The sequence below is a fragment of the Narcine bancroftii genome, chromosome 1 (genome assembly GCF_036971445.1).
Source record: "Narcine bancroftii isolate sNarBan1 chromosome 1, sNarBan1.hap1, whole genome shotgun sequence".
Classification (NCBI taxonomy): domain Eukaryota; kingdom Metazoa; phylum Chordata; class Chondrichthyes; order Torpediniformes; family Narcinidae; genus Narcine; species Narcine bancroftii.
In genome coordinates this window covers 63,387,546-63,410,251 of record NC_091469.1, presented here as the reverse complement: position 1 = coordinate 63,410,251, position 22,706 = coordinate 63,387,546, and the positions used below count along the sequence as shown (strand labels likewise).

Sequence of the window (22,706 nt, the reverse complement as noted above, 5' to 3'; positions counted from 1 at the left end):
AGACTATATTCATTTAAGTAATATCTTCCATTCTATTTTTTTTCCCCCGAATATACTGTTTTGCTAAATATTTTGGCAAAAGTTAACCTGAGCAATGTGCATCCAATACATTCCTATAAGAACATTTAAAGTCATTTTTTTTTTTGGAAAGATTACTTTGATTTGGAATCCATTTGAAAATGTCCTTACAATTTAAAGCTGCAATGAGGCAATGGAGTATTCTTCATTTGTCAGCTGCTATTAATTTTTCTCCTGAGAGACAAACAATGGAAATATCAAGGCTTAATAGCAAGACGTACCTTTGTGTAGTTTTGAACAGGGTGAGTTGTCTACCATCCTGAGAAAGGACACTATTTAAATATTCTATTTAGATTCTGACCACGATTTAAGGTCCTCAACCATATTTTGTAGGCATTCTCTGCTATACGGTCTGGTATCTGCAGCAGCTGTTGTGTAATCTTGAAGTAACATATGAAAAATGGGACCAGGAACTTTAACTTTTCAAGCTGCTGTTCCCTCCCAAAATTCTCATGCCAACTCATTGCCCACCATCATCCCCACTTAGGCATGGGAACCCAGCAATTTCTTGTTATCCCTAAACCAGCAGATTGCAGTAAGTTCCTTGCAACTTAAACATAGTATGATGACATTCAGCACACTTCAGAAATATGAACTGTTGTTTCTTCATGCAGTAAAATCCCTGGTATCCAGAATTCAAGCAACTGGTAACCTCAAGCAACCAGAAAAAAAAGAAAATAAGTAAGAATAAAATGGTTTATATATCCTTGCAAGTGAAGTTTGTTCAGTGTAAGTACAGTATGGTATTTTGTCTTTTAAACTGTTTATTCTTAATGTAGGTGTATTAGTTCTTTGGCTTGGCTTCGCGGACGAAGATTTATGGAGGGGGTAAATGTCCACGTCAGCTGCAGGCTCGTTGGTGGCTGACAAGTCCGATGCGGGACAGGCAGACATGGTTGCAGCGGAAAATTGGTTGGTTGGGGTTGGGTGTTGGGTTTTTCCTCCTTTGCCTTTTGTCAGTGAGGTCGGCTCTGCGGTCTTCTTCAAAGGAGGTTGCTGCCCGCCAAACTGTGAGGCGCCAAGATGCACGGTTTGAAGCGATATCAGCCCACTGGCGGTGGTCAATGTGGCAGGCACCAAGAGATTTCTTTAGGCAGTCCTTGTACGTTTTCTTTGGTGCACCTCTGTCACGGTGGCCAGTGGAGAGCTTGGGTATTAGTTAGGTATTGTAAGAGTAAGTCTCAAACAACTGGAAAATACACTTATCTGGCATCTAACTGATCCCACAAGTGCTGGATATGAGGGATTTTACTGTACTGTGCTTTGGTACCACCTTAATATTATTTCTTTAAAATTCACTGCACAATTGACTAACCTAAATTTTCTTCAGCAAAATAAATGGGGTGTAATCAAAAAGCCAATTTCCATTTGTTAAAAGAGTAACAATATAGATATGTCCTTATCTGTTGGCTACATATCTCATCACCTATAGATCAGACACCCACTTTAGCAAATTTACTCACAAATATGAAATATGCTTTTATTACACCTTCATCTCATTAGCTTTGAATCCAGGCATTAATGGAAAAATATTTTTCCTTCCATAATTTAAGCAATGTGGAACCACAGATTCCTGGTGAAATTGGTGCGCAAGTAACTCCACTGATAGTCCAACAAAATTAGATAAAACACCGGAATAAAAAGCGTATGCAAAAGCAAATCCAATTATTATACATCAGTGCACATAGTGGCTAACACACTAGACTAGTAGTCTGAAATCAAGATTACGCAAGTGGAATACAAACCACCTGTTGGTCGATTTTACCCACAAATCCGAAATTAAACAGATTAACTCAATGTGGTAACAATACTGCACAATATTGTAAAACTGCTATTGAAAAGGGCCAGTTAACTTGAACATTTCTTTATGGTCTTGCTTTGCTCAGTTACAGTGGTAAAGAATCAGGATATCCCACATTTTTTAATAAAGCTTCACTACATAAGTATCAATAAAAGTGATTACTTGTGAATTTTTAAAGATGACATTTTTCTCCCAAGACTGGTTCCTGATTTAATGTAATAATAATCGTGGGAGCTTGTTTGACAAGTGTCCATAGGTCAAGTGTTCATTACTCAGGTAGGGCATGCACAAGTTTGAATCCCACATTGGCTAACTTAAGAATTTTAAATTCAAGGGATAAAGGTAGTAACAGTGTTGGCGACCACAGGAATCCCAAAATCTAATGTGACTGTTGCCCCGCTGTATTGTGGTTACCTTTTGAAATGGCCACTCGGTTCAGAGGCAACAGGAACAGACAATCCATACCAACACCCGCAGGAAAAAGGAATCTCAGGGTTGTATGTGATGTCATGTATGCACTCTGACAATAAATCTGAAATTTGAACCAACTGCAATGCCCACATCTTGAAAATAAATGGAGCTTTATTTGTCATCCGAACAGTATTCTATATTTAAAACTAGCCTGAGAATGCTCAATGCTGATACTAGGTGTCAAAAACTCTATTCCCAAATATTGAATTAAAGAGAAAGCAAGTTTAACATTTTTAAAAGACAAAAATGCTTTTAAATTCAATATAAAACCTTCTGAAATTTGTGCTTTCAAGTGAATAGCACTTTATGAATAAAGTGTTAGGTACTGTGAGTTTAATTCAACAATCTTCAATTTTAATTTCATATATATACTGACTAAAATATTCTTTATCCAGGGAATTATTTTAAACTTGGTGAACAACCAAGGGTTGGATGTAACACAATCTTCCTATTTTCAAACTGAAATACAATCTATAAACATATGTTTTTGACAGTTTTCCTTATTCAACAAAAATCAGGCAAGTCTCATTATTCATCAACTGTTTAATTGTCGTACCTGATATTTTGCTTTGTGATGTTTGATAAAACAAAAAAAGTAAACAATTCATCTACAGCATTGTATCAGGTATTTGAATATACAGAAGTGAATGCTTTTATCATATATTTATCACAAAATCCACAAAAGACAAATTTCATAATGTATAATTCAGAACATAAGCATTTACAAGAAATTACAAGTTAACTACAGTGAAATGACAACAGTTCCAGTGAAAATTTAGCATTTTATAAAATGTACTACTCGACTTCAATTGGGAATCTTAGTTGGCACATGTTTTCTCAGTAGTGTTTCTGCTAGAATCTGAAGCAGTAACCTGCTGCTTTTCTATGAGTTTTTTCAATGATGCCACTTCTGCACTCAAATCTGCAATTCCTTGTTTTAAGTACAAGTTCTGAGATTCTAAATGTACCCTTTGATGAATGCCATTGCAAGCAGTGTCCTTCCCCACATTAGCCAACTTGTTTGTTTGTGCAATTGGGCTACATGGCTGAACATTCTTATATGTCCCTTCCAATTTCTCTTCAATTTCTTTTTGACGCCAAAGTTCTCGTTTCTGAGACCAATCATTGATGTTTGCTACTTGAATGGACAAAGGAGCAAGAGAAGAGGTAACTGAATTTGATGAATTGCATTTGAACATTGTTGCCCTATCTAATGAATAAGATCCTTCACTGGAAATATTGCTAGCAGATAGTTGTTTTTCGGCCGACTCATAATATGCTTCCACATTCTCGACTTTAATCTGTATTGCTCTAGTCTTGATGCGAAGCTTGTGAGGCAGTGCAGAAGAATTTGATTCAGGGACTTTAACTGTGGCATTACTCGCAATTTTTGGTTCTACAGGAGAGGGAATTGGGCCTTTTGGTACTCGCTGTTCATCTTCTCCATCCTCTTCAGAGGTATTTTTACCTTGGATGCCTTCATCAACTTCTGATGTTCCTGGAGAATTACTTGATGATCTAGTAATCTGTAAAGAAGGTGGCAAATGGGAATAATTTCCATTGAAGGTGCTCCCAATATAGTTCCTGTACACAGATGCAACATATGAACCATTATCTTCACTGGGTTCTCTTAAGCAGGTCCTTGAATCTAGTTTGAATTCCAAGGGCTCTTGTTTTATAACCTTGAAAGTATTTGTTGGGCTTTTGCATGCAACTGGGAGAAGAGGACTTTCCCTGGCATTTAAAGATGCTTCAGAAGCATCCGACAATGAACTTGGTGGTGAGTGTTTAATGACAGAAATACATCCATTTGCAAGAAAATTGCGTTCATGGTCAGGTGGGAAAGAAGCTAAATTTATGTTGGAGGGTTTACAGTCTTGAAAACCTGGCCCTGAATTTCCAAGATTCTGAACTTCCTGGGCATAAAATGCTGCTGTGATTAATCCAAACTTTAATTTCAAAGCTAAAAGTTCTGACTTCAGTCTCACATTTTCCTCACCTAATGCCATCAATTTGTTCTCCAAAACCATGTCGTTCAAACGTCGCTTCTCACGCGACCTTTTGGCTGCTTCATTATTTTTTCTTCTCTTTTCCCAGTATAGGGCATCTTTCTTCTCATCAGGTATGAATTCTCGCTTTCTGCGACAGGCTGATGATTTTTGTTTGAGAGACCCGATGCTCAAATCATCACTCAGCAAACTATCATCTGCAGAAAAAGTCTCTGTTATGTTCTCTAATGCAGGAGTCAACACCACCATTTGTTCTCCAGAAATGCAAGATCCAACCAATGCTGTATTTTTCTGGAGTGCTGGTCTTTGTGCTTCCATTTTGTCAACTTTGTCCTTGCAATACGGAAGAGAAAGGTTCTTTAACGATCTTCTATTTTGCTTCCATTCGTAGGCTTCTATTTCTAAGCATTCACTATTTGTAATACAAAGAAGTCTGCCACCTTAATCTTACCCAGATCTTCATCACCAATTAGATTTCAAACAAACATTATTTTTGGACTTGGTATGAGTCTGTCAATTGCACTGTGATTTTATTGATAACCTGGAAGAAAGAAAATTAAACAAATTAGTAATTCTGAAACAAATGCAATGTTAAACCATTGTTTAGAATTTCCTTCTCTTTTGGCAGCCTTAAACTCTCAAAATTATATTAGTCTGCCTCCAGACTTCAATGGAATGAAGCCTTCATGAACTGGATGAATTACAGTTGTTTGATATCAATGGCCCCTAAGAATTGTCAGCATCATAAATGGTGGGATTCATGCCACAGAGATTGTTGGATCTTTGTAAGCAGCTTTCTTCAATGTTCAGCAAAAAGTGCTATTGCTTTGCCATTGTTCACGTTATCAAGAGAAATGTGAACCAAAATGTCCCAATACGTTTAAGTTCATATCACATGTGCATATTTTCTAAACAGCAGACTGAACAATCAAAATGGGTGTTTAGGGAATGCATGATTCATTACGAGTGGTTGTGTTCAGGTAACAATAGTTTGTTTTTAAATCTGCGGGTGCTTGTAAATTTCTTAAATACAGCGCTAAAATAAATTTTCTCAAACCAATGTACATTATTCAGCCAATTTTTTGTGCTATGTGGCACTCTCTATTTTAGTCAGCTATCAAACCAAACATTATTGTTGGTGCTTCTTTTTAGGGGTAATTATCCATCAATTCTAAAGACATCAAGGATTTGGGGAAAATCCATTTGCTATACCCAGAGATCGGAAGTACATAGCAAAAACAGGCAGGGTCAAAAGACAGATGAGATAAGAATACAAGGACATTAAAAGAGATTGGTGATTGCATAAAAAGGAGATAAAACCTGTTGTCGTATTACATCATGTATTGCAGTCAGTTTGGCTGATAAGACTAATTTGTATATTTTATTCGTTGGTTTCAAGAAAGATTTATATGCTGAAAATAATCACATTCTCAGTAAATATTATTTTTGTCAGTCACAACTTGGAAAATTACTCAGTGTGTAATTTACCACTGTTAAATCCCATGAGTAATTACTAGTGGAAATGATTACTAGAAATTCTTAGAATAACCAGTCTTCATGCAGCAAAAAAAACCTGACCAAGTTCAGTATCAGGTGAAAACTTCTGATATTTTACTACTGAACCATTTACTTATTAACAGAATATGTTTATAATTGATGACAGTGTAATAGAGGAAGTATTGTACAGCTTCACTGACCCAAAAGTAGGAAGTTCACTGCTTTTGTTTTAAAATATATTCTAACTAATCTTTCTCTATGAATGTAAAACAATAATACCTGCATCACTGATGAATGAAACAATAATTAACCTATGAGATACATTGCCTTTATTAATTATGATTGTACCCTGAAAATCAACTTCTGTGAAGCTTAACTTAAAAAGTTTTCTTTCTTTTCCCAAGTTAAAAAAAATTAAAGATTGAATGTTCTCTGAATCATTTATTCATTCTGTGAGTGTGCTACTGTCACTAATACAATCCTCATGAATCTGAGTTGAGAACAGGTGTGAAACAACATAAAATCACCTACCTCCATCTCCCATTAAACCTCATATAAATATGGTATTCTTATTTATCTGTATGCGTCTTTTCCAATTTCTGTCAGTTTTCCAAAATTGAAACATTTTACAATATCTAACCAATTATATGAACTGTAACCAATTCCACTACTGAAACATCCAACACAGGACTAAACTTTTCTATATACTGTAAACATGAAAATATGTACATGCTAGGATCTAGTGCAACATATAAAAGTGCTTGAGAAACTCAGCAGGTCACGCAGCATCCACAGAAAATAAAAGGCAGTCGACACATCGGACCTGAGCCCTTCTTCAGGAGAACTGAAAATCAGACAGAAGCCTGAATAAAAAAAGGTGGAGAAGTGGGAAGAACACAAGTAAGAAGTAATGAGTGAATATAGGTAGGAGAGTAGAAGGGAAAGAAGCTGAGAAGTGATGGGGTAGAAGGCAGAGGGCTAAGAAAGGTAGCAATGGAGACAGAGGGATGAGGAGAAAAATAGACGGGAAGGGGGAGTTTAACAAAAATTGGAAGTTGATATTGATGCTGTCTGGTTGGAGACTGACAAGACAGAATACAATATGTGGTTCCACCAATTTATAAATGTTGGATATTAATCTTCTTTCTAGCAGAACATTGTGAAGAAGGTTAGTTCCCGAAAAAACAAGTTAAATTTTTTTTTTAATGGCCATCATATTTCATTACACTCTTTGCAACTTTTCAGAATCTTTTTAAAGATTAATTTAATAGGACCCAAGGACTTCCAATAGTTTCAAATTTTATTCCATTTTCAAAATCTATCATTATTGGATTGATGATTGGATACTGACTAAGCATTAATTCCTGTTCTAATAATTTAACCTACTATTCAGATGTATGTAAAAGTACATTATCTCCAAGAATATCAATAATGGAGTGTCAACTGATACAATCCTATTTAATTATTTGTAATCGCTATATAGTGAATTATCTTACATATTAATTTGGGGATCAGATTAGCTTGGGGGAGGGTGAGTTACTAGGATTTTTTTGTAGTTATTTTAGTTTTTATAAATAGATTCTCAACATATACTTCTAATATTCTATTATGTAACTATGTTATAATGTTCTTATATTTTGACATTATATATGCTGAATTTAAAAAAAAATTTAAAAAGTAAAAAAAATAATGGATAGCTCCATAATCTTTCATTTTATTTTGGATATCAAATGGTCACAGCCCCACAATCACTTTTATTTTCATAGAATGACTGACACCACTTATATAGTATATTATATTGCTCTTATATAGTATATTATATTGCTCCAATTTTTCCAATGACTGGTTAATACCCAATAGCTGTAAATATTGGGTTTTATTAGCTTTTTTTGCTAAAGATACACAAGTATATTGAATATCCACTTACATTTAACACAATCCACTAAATTACACACAACATTCTAATAACTTACTGGATTAATGATTTGCGATCTGACTGTATGCCACAATACTGGTGAGAAATATCAGAGGTCTGCATTGTTAACAAATCTTAGTCAGGACATTAGTAGAAGTGCTATAACTGGTTTAAATTCCACATGATGATGGTAACAGCACAAGAGAAAGGAGCAGTAACACCCCACAAAGAAGCTCCTTGAACTTCCTCCACCATTCAAAAAAATTATGGTTGATCTTTTATATCCATCAACACCCTTTTAGCCCTATCCAACATCCCTTAATTCCTCCAGTGTACAGATTTCCATCAGTCTGAATCAGTGAGCCTTCACACCCCTCTGGGATAGAAAATTCCTATTGTCCACCACCCTTTGAGTGGGGAAAAAAAAAGTCTTATTTCAGTCTTAAATGGCTTATATCTTATTTGAGACAGTCATCCCCAATTCCAGATTCCTCTGCAATGAAACATTCTTGCTTTCACAGTAAAACTATCCCACTGAGCTCTCTGAATATATTTCACATTTCAGCAAGGTCATTCTTCTAAACTCTAAATGCAGCCATTCTCAGTGGGGGCCCAACAATCCATGGGGCCACAGCACCTTTACACAATAGCCTTGCTTTCTTTTCACTTCATGTAACAAAATGGGGGTGGAGGAAATTTTTTTAACGAAAACTAGAGAAGTCGATATTAATGCCATCCTGAATCTTCATTGTACTCCCTCCAATGTAAAATAATACAATATCGTTACTCAACATTCCATGTAATACCACAAGGAACCTTGGTTGCACAAGGCTCTCTACCGTTGTTAAAGCATCTTCACTCTTGTACTCAAATGGACATTCAGGTCGTTGGGCAGTGAGAAATTCTGTGTTAACCAGGCTCTAGGCTCAAGATAAAAACAGGGGGAAAGTAATCGAAGTCTAATAGCAGGATTTAGTGAGGATTGGTTCACTGACAAATGATGGAGTAAACAATAGAACTCTTCAACCTCACGTGGATTAAAACTGGTGTCCCGCAAGCTGAACATTTGGAATTGGGACATTTATGCAAGCTCCCCGCGTGCCCAGGGTTTCGATGACGGGTTGTACTTTTAACTTTTCTTCCCCATTTCTTCGCACTGATCATGTTGGAGCACCGCAAAAAGTTTCTATTTCACCCTCTCAATCTTAGCATCCTCAGAGCGCCCCCTCGAGGACAAACCCGCCGAAGACATCCTCCACTCCAGTGCCGTTGATGACCAGGCGACCCAACGAGGAAAAGAAAGCCATGACACCAATGACCTCGTTCGCCGGCCGCACACAATTGCCTCCTGCTGTCAGGTCAACAAGAAAAGCGACACACATTTCAAACGTTATAATGGACCTAATGTAACCAAGTCGCAGAACAAGTGCAAACAAAACAGCCTGACGAGGACGATCCATTTGCATGGGGAACATTCCATGTGATTGTTTTGAAAGATTGAAGGGAACAGATTCAACTGTTGGTGAAATTAATAGTTGATAAACATCTAGTGTGCATTGCTCAAAATAATCCGACCTTTCCAATTCTCCAGTTCAGCGATCCCTCTAAAGTCCTTAACAACTCTCTAGTTTTGGATGGACAAACACTGCCATTGGAAATCAGGGCAGCCCGACTGAATGAACCGAGCCCTGGAGATTATTCATTTATCGCAGTGGGAAACTTCTGCTAAAGTAAGAGTTGCACCACGAAACGAGAGGTTTTCATGTTATTTATGGCCAGTGTCCCAACGCTAAACACCCCCCGCCCCTCCCCCCGCTTTCTCTTTCGTTCTTTCAACGCCTCGATTACGATAAAGGTGTCTATTGCTGAACTGATGTTCGGGAACGATGTGTCAATCCAGAAGCGATTGCCTCACAATATAATAATGTACCTCTGTGTGTGTGTTTCTTTCCCTCTCATTGGATTGCGACTGTGAGAGAGTCAGAATACGTGACCAAAGCAGCATCCGAGTTGATCCTGCGGCTGATTCATCCTCATTCAGCTCTTCGACTTGCTCTTCACTCCAATCCACCCCGAACAAAGGAATGCAGCCGCTGCCCTTCACGTGTTCCCAACACCAACGCCTACAACATACTCCTTTGTACTGGGGTGTTGGGGGGGGCGAGGAGAGAAGAGAAAAAAGAAGACGCTGCGGCAGATGACTACCAACTTTTCTTTTCAAGAATAAACCAAGATTTCGCCCGTGCTTTCTGAGCAGAGAACGGAGAAAGCGACTTCGTTCCGTTTAAATTGTTATCTTGGAGCCATCAATCCCTGGACACCCTCAACAACCCCTTTCTCAGACATACCTGCTTTGTAACAGTTGCACGGTTTGCACCGTCTCTTTCGACTTTCAGTTTCCCGCACTCCCGATTAGATGGAACTACATTGTATTACAGGCTCGCTTCAAAAGGGCCAGAGGAGCCAGTCGTCACCATATACGTTCCAGATGAGCGATCGGTTCACCAATGCGAAGGTTATGGAAACATTCCGATTTTTATAATCAAACGGCAGCCCTGGCCGCCTCCACTGGAAAGGTTATACAGATCGGCCTAGTCGTTTTAAATAAAAAAGGTTCCTTTTTGTAACAAAAAGGAAGGACCAAACAGTACCGCACCTAATTTCCTAATAGCCGGGTTACAAAAGCGTCCATTCAGCTTCTTGATACTGCCAACGTTTTATAATGGCTATATTATGCAATCTTTCCAAGAACAAGCCCTACAAGTACAAGGCGCAGGATGTGCTCGACAGGCGAACAATCTATTAATAATCGAGTCATAGTGTCAGAGAATATCGACACAAGAAAGGGAAATTCATCAAATCAGGGTTAGTTGCTCCGCACATCGCCCAGCGCCAACCTGTTTGTTCGGAAATGCATCCATGTACGTAAGATCTCTGGCAAGGGCATCCTAACTCCGGGCTGGACGGATGATTTTAGAACAAGATCTTTTGTGTGTATTGGGACCCCTCTCTGTGCTTTCAAGTCGAACATCTCGACCCTCGTTACCAGGACGAGCAGCGCTCCTGTGGTTACATAATAGGTTGGTGGAGTCAGCGTCTCCTCTCTGGATAAATATTAATGAGAGAATTTATATATAGAAGCTGTTCGTCACTTCCCTGGAGCTCTGCGCCTTTAGGCGGAGATTGAATTCGTTTTAATACACGTTACCCCCTAAAAGGCAAGACACAAAACTCTTCCTTACCTCGGGAAGCACCATCAGATGCGATCAGTAAAAATTCCGAAGCAATGCTCGCTGAGATCAGTGAAAGTCCTCCCGGTTTACTCTTTTCTCCACTTCCCATTGAAACCTCGCCTTGCCCCGTTCACATCGAGCGGCGCGTCTGCAGCTGATGGGGGGCCCGAGATGTGTGTTAGTAGGTCAGCCGCCGAGCAACCAAGCCAGAGTTGGGGGGGGGGGGGTGGAAAGGAAGCGCTTGATTGGCAGGGTGCTCGACCGCACAGCGAAAGGGAACACCCGAGGGAACGGCCAATACGGCCGGAACCAAGACACAAAGAGGGCGGGTGCTGAGATTGTGCCGGGTTAAATTGAAAAACAGTATCACAGGCTGTTGCATAACTGGAGAGAAATCGAGCGACGGACGTAGACGCGGCGGCGGCGGCGGCGGGGGGGGGGGTGTTGATCTCAGTGAACTGCTATTGAAGCCACATCCAGTGGAGCGGCTGCCAGCTCGCCTTTAAGGTGGTCCGATTCACCGAGAGATGGCTGCAAGGAGCAAGTCAGGATTTGTAGTTGTTCGGGGAATTTTAGTTTAGAAATATTAAAAGCAGACTTTGAAATTAACCAGTGAAATCCCCCACCCAGAATGTTGAAAGAACCGCCACTGATTTACCAGTGTATTAAAAAACTGATATAAGTAGTGAGACGTTGAAGGAATATGTGAGAGATAATGGATTATAGGAAGTAAAGTTAGTATGAATAAAATAAAGAATAATAGACTAGACTAGAGGAAGTTAAGTAAGTGCTGAATAGGATAAGAGTGTGAGGAAGGGTTACGCAAGTACAATCGAATAAGGGTCTTATAGTGATAGAAAGAATTAGCAGGTTCTGGGGGTTCAGAGGTGTGAATAAGGGCAAAGGCAGATTCATGAATAAGGACAATGACATGATGGGACCCAGACAGGATACCCATGGTCTTTCAGGTTTGCTCGTAGGCAGACAGAATTACCAAATGCCAAACCAATCCAGGAGGCAGAAGAATGTTAGGGGAGGGAGGGTACCTCTACACTGAAATGAACTGTATAAAAGTTGGGTGAGCCCCAGTATGTGTGTGTATTCCCAGGGTAAGGGGAAGTACCCAACTTTGCATTGTTGTACAATAAATGTTCTTTGTTCTCAATTTTTGTCTCGAGCGAAATCTGTGAAAGGTACTTCTGTTTCTCACAAATGGGGGCTCGTCCGGGATCCCACTCCCTCCACTGACAGAGTGGTCGACGACGGGGGTAGGTGCACCCCGGCTGATTCAGCTGGACTCCCGGACGAAGGGTGACTGGTCAGTGGATGAAGCGAGTGATATCCGAGAGGAGGCATTGAGAACAAAAGACGGGAGTACATTAAGGAAGCACGCTAGGAATAGCTACTGGATCCCGGTAAGAGGAATTTATTTACCTGCTAGTATGGGAAGAGTAATTAGCAAGGGAAACAGTCCTGGAGAAGGGCGGGGGGGATCAGATACCTAAACATAGTCTGTTAGGATTAATGTTATCTGATTGGGGTGCGGGGAAAACCTGTGGGAAAGATAAACAGACCATGGTCAGGTATTGCTATCAGGAATGGGTTAAGAATCCGATAAAAGGGAGTTCGGTATATTGGCCAAAGTTCGGATCCGACGAGGACTGGATGTGTCAGGCATTGAACATCTGGCTCTACCAAAATCAAGGAGGTGATACCGAGAGCAGAGAATATGCAGCCTGTTGGCTCAGTGGATCGTTTAATCAAATGATTTTGAGCGAAAAGGATTGTAAGAACAAGAAGGATGAGGAACCTTCTGCCCCTGAAATACAAGGATGGGATGTGTTACATTCCCTTCCTCCACCTTATGCTCCCCCTGTGCCGGCTCCTATCTCCCCCCTCTCACCTACACTTTACCCTTCTTTACCTTCCCCTCCTCCTCCACAGTTAGAGAAAAAAAAGAAAGTAGGGGTGGTGTGATGACCCGCTAACAGAGTACAAGATTACCGCCTCACTTGACACGAGAGGGAGGAGACTTTGATTATGAGGGTCGTTCAGAACATCATAGAGGGGGGGATAAGCCAGAAATTAACTGGATGAGACCTTTATGAGAGGTTCCCTTGGGAGGGGACGTGGGGTGTCTCGGATTCGTAAATGTGCCTCTGACCAGTACGGAGGTGCGCAACTTTAAGAAGGATATGACCTCTGATAGAAGACCCTCAGGGATGTGCAGAACAATTAGATCAATTTTTGGGACCTAATATATATACTTGGGATGAATTAATGTCTATCTTTAAGACTCTGTTTACTTTGGATGAGCGTGGAATGATTCGCCAGTCAGGGATTAGAGTCTGGGATAGGGAACACCAAGGGGGACCAGAGGCGATACCTGTAGAAGCTAAATTTCCCCAGGCAAACCCAAATTGGGATAAGACAACTAATGATGGTCGCACGCGAATGGATGAGTACAGGGTTAATCTAATTAAAGGAATGAAGGAGTCGGTTCCAAAAGGATAGAACTTTAAGAAGGCATTTGAGGTTCCCCAAGGTCCCGAGGAAAACCCCTCCACATTTCTGAATAGATTACATGCAGCCATACAGCAATATGGGGGGTTGGATATAGTATCCCCAGCAGGTGAACAGTTGGTATTGATGGGCTTTGTTACTAATTCAGCCCCAGATATCAGGAAGAAATTACAAAAGACAGAGAATTGGTATGAATAGAGAATAACACAGCTTTTACAGATCGCACAAAGGGCATACGTCCGGAGGTCTGAAGGTAAACAGAAAGGAAAGGCTAAGATTTGGATGCAGGCAGTCAAGGAAGTTGTGGAGGGACAGCAGGGAAATGTTAGGAGCTGTGTCCCAGCTCCTGGACGTTGGGAGGAGCGCCAGGAGTGGGGAAGTAGAGACCAGAGCAAAGGCAGAGGTAGAGGAGAATTCCGGGGACGACGACCATCCTCGGGACCCCGTGGAGACCCTGGTAACCCTAACCCTAACCCTAAACCATGAACTAAAGACATTGATAATACACCCTCCACCTAGCGTGCAGTCTCGCGTCCTTCTGGTCTGAAAGTTACGCTATGCCGGGAAAAAGTGCTGTAATGTTATTTTTATTATTTGCTGTGTTGTTTTTCTGCTGGTTCCCAATTTTTGGGAAACCACCCAATTGTACACAATGTATTAAGTCCTCCTGGAATAGGGGCAGCAGAGATGATAATTACTTTGAAGAATGGACAGGTTTACCTTTAGAATGCAGACAGGGCACAGGTATAGAGTGTATTCATAGTGGGGTACTTTATTTAGTATGGTTTAATTTAGGATCCCAACATGGACCAGGGAAACAGACCTGCCCTAGGGGAGTGGATAGGATTGGCGTCCTGCCTCTACAGATATTAAACAGATGAGTGCTAAAAATATGGTACAAAGAAGATGGTGGGAAAATGTTAGACAGAACATTAGTCAGGCTATACCTGGAATAGGGATGAAGGGGGTATATATGCTAATGCTCGCAGACAAGCTGCTACTCACAGGTTAGGTAACAATAAATGCTCCCCCCCCCCCCCCCCCCCCCAACTTGGCATCTTGTAAATCATCCTTTGGGTCACGAATGCATTCAGAAGGCTAAAGGGAAGGCTAAAGGCAATCACTATAAGGGCGATTCGAGTTGTAAACAGTTCAGTCTGCTCCAGACTACCACAGCTGTTTGGCATTTAAACCGTTTAACCAGACTCCAGGCAGTTTTGAAGATTCTCACCAAACAGACAGCGATGGCCTTGGATTTATTGGCTGAAGAACAACGACAGATACGAGCTACAGCTTATCAAAACCGCCTGGCTCTCGATTACTTGTTAGCTGCTGAGGGCAGCGTTTGTGGAAGATCGATTGATGACAACGGTCACAATGGTCAGGCGGTTGAACTTTTTACTGGTGACTGGAGGTGGATACTCACAGCCCTTAGAGCAGTTGGACTTGTGAGAGATGAGTAAAACTAATATGAAAATATGAAAGATGAAGAAAACTAGTATGGATATATGTGTAATGAATAAAGCCAGTATGAATAGGATAAGGATAGATAATAGAATGTAGGAAGTAAAGTTAGTCTGAATAAGATAAGGAAGGGTCTTCTAGCCTTAGACAGAATTAGCAAGTTCTGCATATAAGAAGTTAGTAAGCCCTGAGAGTCAGGAAGGTGTGAATAAGGACAATGACATGATGGGACACCGACAGGATACCCCCTGGTCCTCCAAGTTCACAGAAACAGCACGTAGGCAGACAGGAATGCCTAATGCCAAACTCATCCAGGAGGCAGAAGAATGTTAGGGGAGGGAGGGTACCTCTACACTGAAATGAACTGTATAAAAGTTGGGTGAGCCCCAGTATGTGTGTGTATTCCCAGGGTAAGGGGAAAGCACCCAACTTTGCATTGTTGTATAATAAATGTTCTTTTTCTCAATTTTTGTCGCGAGCAAATTCTGTGAAGGTACTTCAAATTCTGTGAAGGTCCGGGATCCCACTCCCTCAACTGACAGAGTGCCTGACGATGAGGGTAGGTGCACCCCAGCTGATTCAGCTGGACTCACGGACGGCGGGTGACTGGTCAGTGGATGAAGCGAGTGATATCCGAGAAGAGGCACTGAGAACAAATGACGGGAGGACGTTAAGGAAGCGCGCTAGGAATAGCTACTGGATCCCGGTAAGAGGAATTTTACTTACCTGTTAGTATGGGAGGTGTGAGTAGCAAGGGAAATAGTCCTAAGGAAGGATGGGACAATCAGATAACTAAGCAAAGTCCGTTAGGATTAATACTATCTGATTGGGGTGCGGGGAAAACCCGAGGGAAAGACAAACAGATCATGGTCAGGTATTGCTGTATGGAATGGGTTAAAAAAAACCCGATAAAAGGGAATTCGGTATATTGGCCAAAGTTCGGATTCGATGAGGACTGGATGTGTCAGGCATTGAACATCTCGCTCTATCAAAATCAAAGAGATAATATTGAGAACAGAGAATATGCAGCCTTGCCTGCTGGCTCAGTGGATCGGTTGATCGACTGGTTTTGAATGAAAAGGAATGTAAGGACAAGAAGGATGAGGAACCTTTTGTCCCTGAAACACAAGGATGGGATGTGTTACATTCCCTTCCTCCACCTTATGCTCCTCCTATGCCGGCTCCTATCTTTCCCCTCTCTCCTATGCTCTACCCTTCTTCACCTTCCCCTCCTCCCCCACAGCTAAAGAAAGGAGAAGAAAGTAGGGGTGGTATGATGACCTGTTCACAAAGTACTAGATTACCACCTCAATTGACAAGAGAGGGAGGAGTCTTTGATTCAAAACAGTGTGAGACCCTCCAGGAGGGAAGGGCAGAACCCTTTGATTCATTTCCCGGAGAGCAGGAATCTAGACATTATAAAGGAGAGCATAAGCCAGAAATTAACTGGATGACACCTTTACGGTAAGTTCCCATGGGAGGGGGGTCTCAGTTTTGTAAATGTGCCCCTGACTAGTACAGAGGTGCGTAATTTTAAGAGAGAATGCCCAATAAACAGAAAGGAAAGGCTAAGATTTTGATGCAGGCAGACAAGGAAGTTGTGGAGGGACAGCAAGGAAAGAGTAGGGGCTGTGTGCCAGCTCCTGGACATTGGGAGGAGCGCCGGGTGTGGGAGAGTAGAGACCAGAACAGGGGCAAGGGTAGAGGGGAATTCTGAGAACGACGACCGTTCCCGGGACCTCGTGGTAATCCCGGTAGGAATTGGGAAACAGGAGCATTAGTTTGCTACCATTGTAAAAGGAGGGACATTTTAAGAGAGAATGCCCAATGCGAGCCAGGGAGACGCGATCTTACGCACTGATGTGTTGAAATTTAGGGGTTAATTAATCATAGAAAATATGTAGAATATATGCTTATGTACTATTCAGTTTGTATACATGAATCCAGTACTATGTAACAATTTAATATTTACCTCATGGTGAAGGGAAAGAGTAATGTAAGTAAGGGGCAGCCACAGTATGTAGCAAAGTTGGCTGATTACAGTAGGTTTAGAATTGTGTGCTCCCAAAATTACAAAAGATATGTATGAAACAATTTAATAGGAATGTTAAGGCAAAAGGAGGTGTTGATGAGCACAAACAAAAAGAATCTGACAGAGAGTCAGAAACAAAGAATGAATCAGTAAGAAGCAAGACAGGAGGTGTTGAGTAGAACAGAAGAATATGGCCAGATGAGAACAAAGAAATAATTAGAAATATCTGGGGTATGAATTGATTTCTGATCAAAACAACTGGATATTCTGACATTGAGGATTCAGATGGGAGCTCTACACCCCAGATAACTGCAGAGCAGGAAATTACTTGTGATAAATCTTATGCAAGGAATCTAGCAAAGAAAGCCAACTTTTGTTCTGTATGATAATGAAATCTAGCAAAGGAAGCCAACTTTTGTTCTGTATGATAAGGTTGAGCTATATAAACTGTAGAGACTGGACAGTCGAGGTCAGTCTTGGGGAATAGCTCACCGTGCAGGTGACCTATGAACTAATGACTGAAGCAGAGCTCTGTTAAGCTTTATTCTTATGCTGTGTAATAAACTGATTCTCCTATCACTCCATTTAATGAACACGCTGGACTCAGACGACACGTAGACTAAATTAAGGGTAGGGAAAAGCCAGAGTCCGACAGATGGAAGCAGATTATGAATAGGGGGGGTCACGGTTCTCAGTCAATACACACCGTGGGGCTGCACGGAGTACCATTGGTAAATTTAAACATAGGACCCCACAGTGACAAGATTACCTTTTTAGTAGATTCTGGGGCAGCCCGGTCTAGTATTTTACAACCACCCGAGGGTGTTAAGATAGAGGGGACAGTCATGATTTCGGGAGTAGGAGGAAGAGATTTTATGGTCCCTGTATTAAGGGATGTAATAATACAAATGGGAGAAAAGATAATAACAGAGGATATTTTACTAGTTCCCCAAGCTGGAGTTTGTTTGTTAGGATGAGATTTACAGGACCAATTGTCTATCAGCACCAGACCACAGGAATCGGGTATCGGGGTTCAATTGTATGTATTAAGTGAGGAAGATTGGGAACTAATAAATCCTGGAGTATGGGCAGAAAGAGGCAATAGAGGAGTGTTAGATATTCCTCCCCTGCAAGATACTTTAAAAGATCCTGAGCAAATAATTAGACGAAAACAGTACCCAATTCCTATGGCTGACCGAAAGGGGCTGCAACCAGTAATTGACCAGTTGGTGAAAGATGGTATACTCTGACCTTGTATGTCACCTTTTAATACCCCAATTTTACCTGTCCAAAAACCAGACGGTACCTATCGATTAGTGCAGGACTTGAGGGGAGTGAACAAAATTATTCTCACCCGTCACCTGGTTGTACCTAATCCCTATACAATAATGGGTAAAATCGATCCCCATAGTAAATGGTTTAGTGTGATTGACCTCAAAGATGCTTTCTGGACCTGTCCATTAGCAACAGAGAGCAGAGATATGTTTGCCTTTGAATGGGAAAATCCTTTTACTGGACGCAAGAATCAATACCGGTGGATGGTCCTTCCCCAGGGCTTTACAGAATCACCAAATTTATTCGGCCAGGTCTTAGAACAAATACTAGATAAGGCCCCTCGGAGAGAGAATTGCCAGTTGATACAATATGTTGATGATTTGTTAATCACAGGAAAAACATACGAATTAGTTAAACAGTATACTGTTGAACTTTTGAATTTTCTGGAGAATAAGGGTCTCAGGGTGAGCGAATCCAAATTACAATTTGTTCAATCAGAAGTTAAATACTTAGGTCATCTGGTGAGTCAGGGGACTAGGAAAATAAGTCCAGAGAGGACACGTGGTATACTACAGATCCCACCTCCCAAGAATGCCCAAGAACTTAGGAAATTCCTTGGTTTAGTGGCATACTGTAGAATCTGGATTGAAAATTATTTAGCCTGGTCAGATTTCTCTATGATAAACTCACAATTCTAGGGGGTGAAGCTGTTGTCTGGACAGAGGAAGAGATTAAAGATTTTAACTTGGTGAAACAGCGCCTTATTAGTGCCCCAGTGTTGGCTTTACCCGACCTAAATAAGCCATTTGACCTATATACCAATGCGAAAGGAGGTGTGGCCACCGGAGTACTAACACAAGAGAGGGCAGGCTGTAGACAGCCAGTTGCTTTTCTGTCAAAAGTTTTAGACCCTGTTTGTCGTGGTTGGCCAGAATGTGTGCAAACCATCGCAGCCACTGCTATTTTAGTTGAGGAAGGATGAAAGATTATGTTTGGTGCCCCGATGATAGTTCACACCCTTCACACAGTCCGCAATATTCTCTTACAACGTGCTGGAAGGTGGCTTACAGACTCTAGAATTTTAAAATTATGAAGCGATCCTAATGGATAGGGATGATTTGACCCTGATTACAAATAAAGAACACAATCCAGCAGCTTTCTTGGTTTCTTCAAATTCTGACAATACCATAAATGAGTTAGAGCATGTACGTTTAGAGGTAATAGATTTACAGACCAAAATTAGAGAGGATTTAAGCGATGAGACTTTACAGGAGGGTGAAAGGTGGTTTATTGATGGATCTTCCCATTGCATTGATGGTACTCGCTATAGCGGGTATAGTGTAGTGGATGGGAAGGAAGGAGTAGTGATTGAAGTCGGTCGCCTTCCCGGTCATTGGTCAGCACAATCTTGTGAATTGTATGCTCTCTGTAGAGCTCTCCAGGGTCTAGAGAACAAGGTGGGCACGATCTACACAGACTCAAAGTACGCTTTTGGTGTAGTGCACACCTTTGGGAAGATCTGGAAAGAGTGGGGAATGATAACTGGAAAAGGACAAAAGTTGATCCATGAAAATTTAATTGTCCAATCTCTAGATGCTCTTACATTACCTGAGGAAATAGCTGTAGTTCACGTACGAAGCCATCAAAGTGGTGACAGTCCTGAAGCACAGGGGAACAGACAGGCAGATGCAGCTGCCAAACAGGCTGGGCTCACGGAGAAAATAGACATGCAGCTGTTACTGCCCACCCCTGGAGTATCCTATTCATTCTATTAAACCTAGTGATTGGGTATATGTAAAAGCATGGCAAGATCACCAACTAAAACCTGTCTGTGATGGCCCCTATTGTGTACTTTTGATTACAGACACTGCCGTACGAACGAAAGAAAAGGGATGGAGCCACATCCAATGAATTAAACGAGCTACTGAACCACAGACTAACAACATTGATAATCTACCCTCCACCAGGCGTGCAGTCCTTCATCCTTCTGATCTAAAAGTTACACTTCGCCGGGAAAAAGTGCTGTAATGTTGTTTTTACCATTTGTTGTTTTGTTTACTTGTTGGTTCCCAATTTTTGGGAAATCACCAAATTGCTCACAATGTATTAAGTCCTCCTGGAATAGGGGCAGCAGAGGTGACAATTATTTACCTTTAGAATATAGACAGGGCACAGATATAAAGTATAGTCATAGTGGGGTATGGGTTAATATAGGATCCCAACATGGACCAGGGGAACAGAACGGCTCTAGAGGAGTAGATTTGATTTGTATTTTGGCCTCTACAGGTATTAAAAAGAGGAGTTTTAAAGGGATAGCACAAAGAATATGGTGGGACAGTGACAGACAGAATGTTAATCAGGATTGTACATGTAGCAGAGATAGAGTGAATACATATGCTAATGTTCACAGACAGGCTGCAACTCACAGGTTCAGTGATACTTATGCTAATGTTCGCAGACAAGCTGCAACTCACAGGTTAAGTGACAAGAAACACCCCTCCCCAACTTGGTCTCCTGTAAATCATCCTTTGGGTCACACAGACATTCGGAATGTTAAGAACCACCACTGTAAGGGGAGTTCCAGTTGTAAACGACGTAAGCTACTCCAGAACACCACAGCTGCTTGGCATTTAAATCGTTTAATCAGACTCCAGCCTTGGAGATCATCACCGAACAGACAGTGATGGCCCTGAATCTATGGGCTGAAGAAAGACGACAGATATGAGCCACAGTTCAACAAAACTGCCTGGCTCTCGATTACTCGTTGGCTGCTGAAGGCAGCGTTTGTGAAAGACTGGTTAATGACAATGCTCACAACGGTCAGGCAGTTAAAGACACTTCTTCAGGAGTTCAAAAATCTTCCCATGCCCAGGTTCAGACTTGGCAACCTTGGTCCGGTGTGGGATGGACTAGACTTTTTATTGGTAACTGGAGTCTGATACTCACAGCCCTTATAGCAGCTGGATTCGCTATTCTGGCCACTATGGTGCTCCCTTGCCTAAAGACTTGTGTGCAGTATTTAATTCAACGGACCCCTCGTCAGAACACTATAACCCAAAGGATGTATGTTTCCCAAATTCTGTCTGTTGATGCCGAGACTGCAGTTCGTTTACTGACTCACTGGGAAAAAGACTAAGTTTACAAGTAATACATTACATTTGAGAATTCACGAAGCATAGCTGAAAGAAAAGTGAGGATTGTGAGAGATGAGTAAAACTAATATGAAAATATGAAAGATGAAGAAAACTAGTATGGATATATGTGTAATGAATAAAGCCAGTATGAATAGGATAAGGATAGATAATAGAATGTAGGAAGTAGAGTTAGTCTGAATAAGATAAGGGTCTTCTAGCCTTAGACAGAATTAGTAAGCCCTGAGAGTCAGGAAGGTGTGAATAAGGACAATGACATGATGGGACACCGACAGGATACCCCCTGGTCCTCCAAGTTCACAGAAACAGCACGTAGGGAGACAGGATTGCCTAATGCCAAACTCATCCAGGAGGCAGAAGAATGTTGGGGGGGGGAGGGTACCTCTACACTGAAATGAACTGTATAAAAGTTGGGTGAGCCCCAGTATGTGTGTGTATTCCCAGGGTAAGGGGAAGCATCCAACTTTGCACTGTTTACAATAAATGTTCCTTATTCTCAATTTTTGTCTCGAGCAATTTCTGTGAAGGTACTTCTGTTTCTCACAAATACAACCAGAATTTCCAGTGAATTTTAACCAATTTCACTGTAAACTAACTTCCCTGGAAAAGTTCAAGGAGCATTAGATGTATATGTGGTCAAGACTGACTGCAGAGGGAGAGAACAGGTTTATATTCCCACATGATGCACGTGCTCACCCTGACTCCTGATTTATTTTTTGTTTGTTTGTTCATTCACCACGTAAGGACTGATTTATTTTTCATCAATCCATCCAAGTGGTGGGAAAGCAATTCACACAAAGTATTCATGTCCTCCCGGGAAGGGCGTGGCGTGGCTGATTCTTTTGCATTCAATTTTAAATAGGTTCACGGCTGCCAGGCTATTGGCAATTTACGTTGCCCAGAGGAGTGAGTCCATGTCTGGCCAGAGTGTGAAAGTTTGCAACCGCTCTTACATTCTTTGGCAGCACATCTCAATTTCTAACTGTACTTCAGTTCAAAGGATTCACACCAGCCAAGACACACTATTGTCAGGAAAGTGGTATAGGTGCCACAGGAACCCAACAATGAGGTTCAGAAACGGGGGCAATCCCTCAACTATCAGACTCCTAAACAATGGACTCATTTAAGGACTCTTATTTTGCTCATTATATATTTATATATGCACAGATCTTACTTTTAGTGCAGTTTACAGTTGCCAGTAATTAGAAATTCTACTTGGACTGCAGAAAAGGAATCTCAGGGTTGTATGTGATGTC

At 41.2% G+C, this 22,706-nt stretch overlaps 1 protein-coding gene and 1 long non-coding RNA gene across 9 annotated transcripts; one reads left to right on the top strand and one right to left on the bottom strand.

Annotated features, from left to right (window-relative positions):
* Positions 1 to 2,878: 2,878 nt before the first annotated feature.
* nfil3 (nuclear factor, interleukin 3 regulated) lies at positions 2,879 to 11,225 on the bottom strand. Of its 6 annotated transcripts, XM_069928295.1 has the most exons (4): positions 11,014 to 11,225; positions 10,120 to 10,875; positions 9,702 to 9,914; positions 2,879 to 4,900 (listed from the first exon to the last, which is right to left on the bottom strand). In XM_069928295.1, the coding sequence occupies exon 4, from the start codon at positions 4,675 to 4,677 to the stop codon at positions 3,169 to 3,171; it is 1,509 nt and encodes a 502-aa protein (XP_069784396.1). In that variant the 5' UTR covers positions 4,678 to 4,900; positions 9,702 to 9,914; positions 10,120 to 10,875; positions 11,014 to 11,225; the 3' UTR covers positions 2,879 to 3,168. The 6 variants fall into 6 exon arrangements, with proteins under 6 accessions (XP_069784396.1, XP_069784382.1, XP_069784406.1 ...); XM_069928281.1 differs by lacking the exon at positions 9,702 to 9,914; XM_069928305.1 differs by lacking the exon at positions 9,702 to 9,914 and having other exon boundaries at positions 10,669 to 10,875.
* LOC138758848 (uncharacterized) lies at positions 8,985 to 21,950 on the top strand. 3 transcript variants are annotated; one of them, XR_011354505.1, is made up of 3 exons: positions 9,006 to 10,851; positions 12,183 to 15,697; positions 20,163 to 21,950. It is a non-coding gene; the product is annotated as an uncharacterized lncRNA (long non-coding RNA). The 3 variants fall into 3 exon arrangements; XR_011354504.1 differs by having other exon boundaries at positions 9,638 to 12,419; positions 15,471 to 15,697; XR_011354503.1 differs by having other exon boundaries at positions 8,985 to 15,697.
* The last annotated feature ends 756 nt before the right edge of the window (positions 21,951 to 22,706 follow it).

Coding starts and splice junctions, on each gene's coding strand:
- nfil3 (XM_069928295.1), bottom strand. CDS start 4,677: ATGGAAGCACAAAGACCAGCACTCCAGAAAAATACAGCATTGGTTGGA.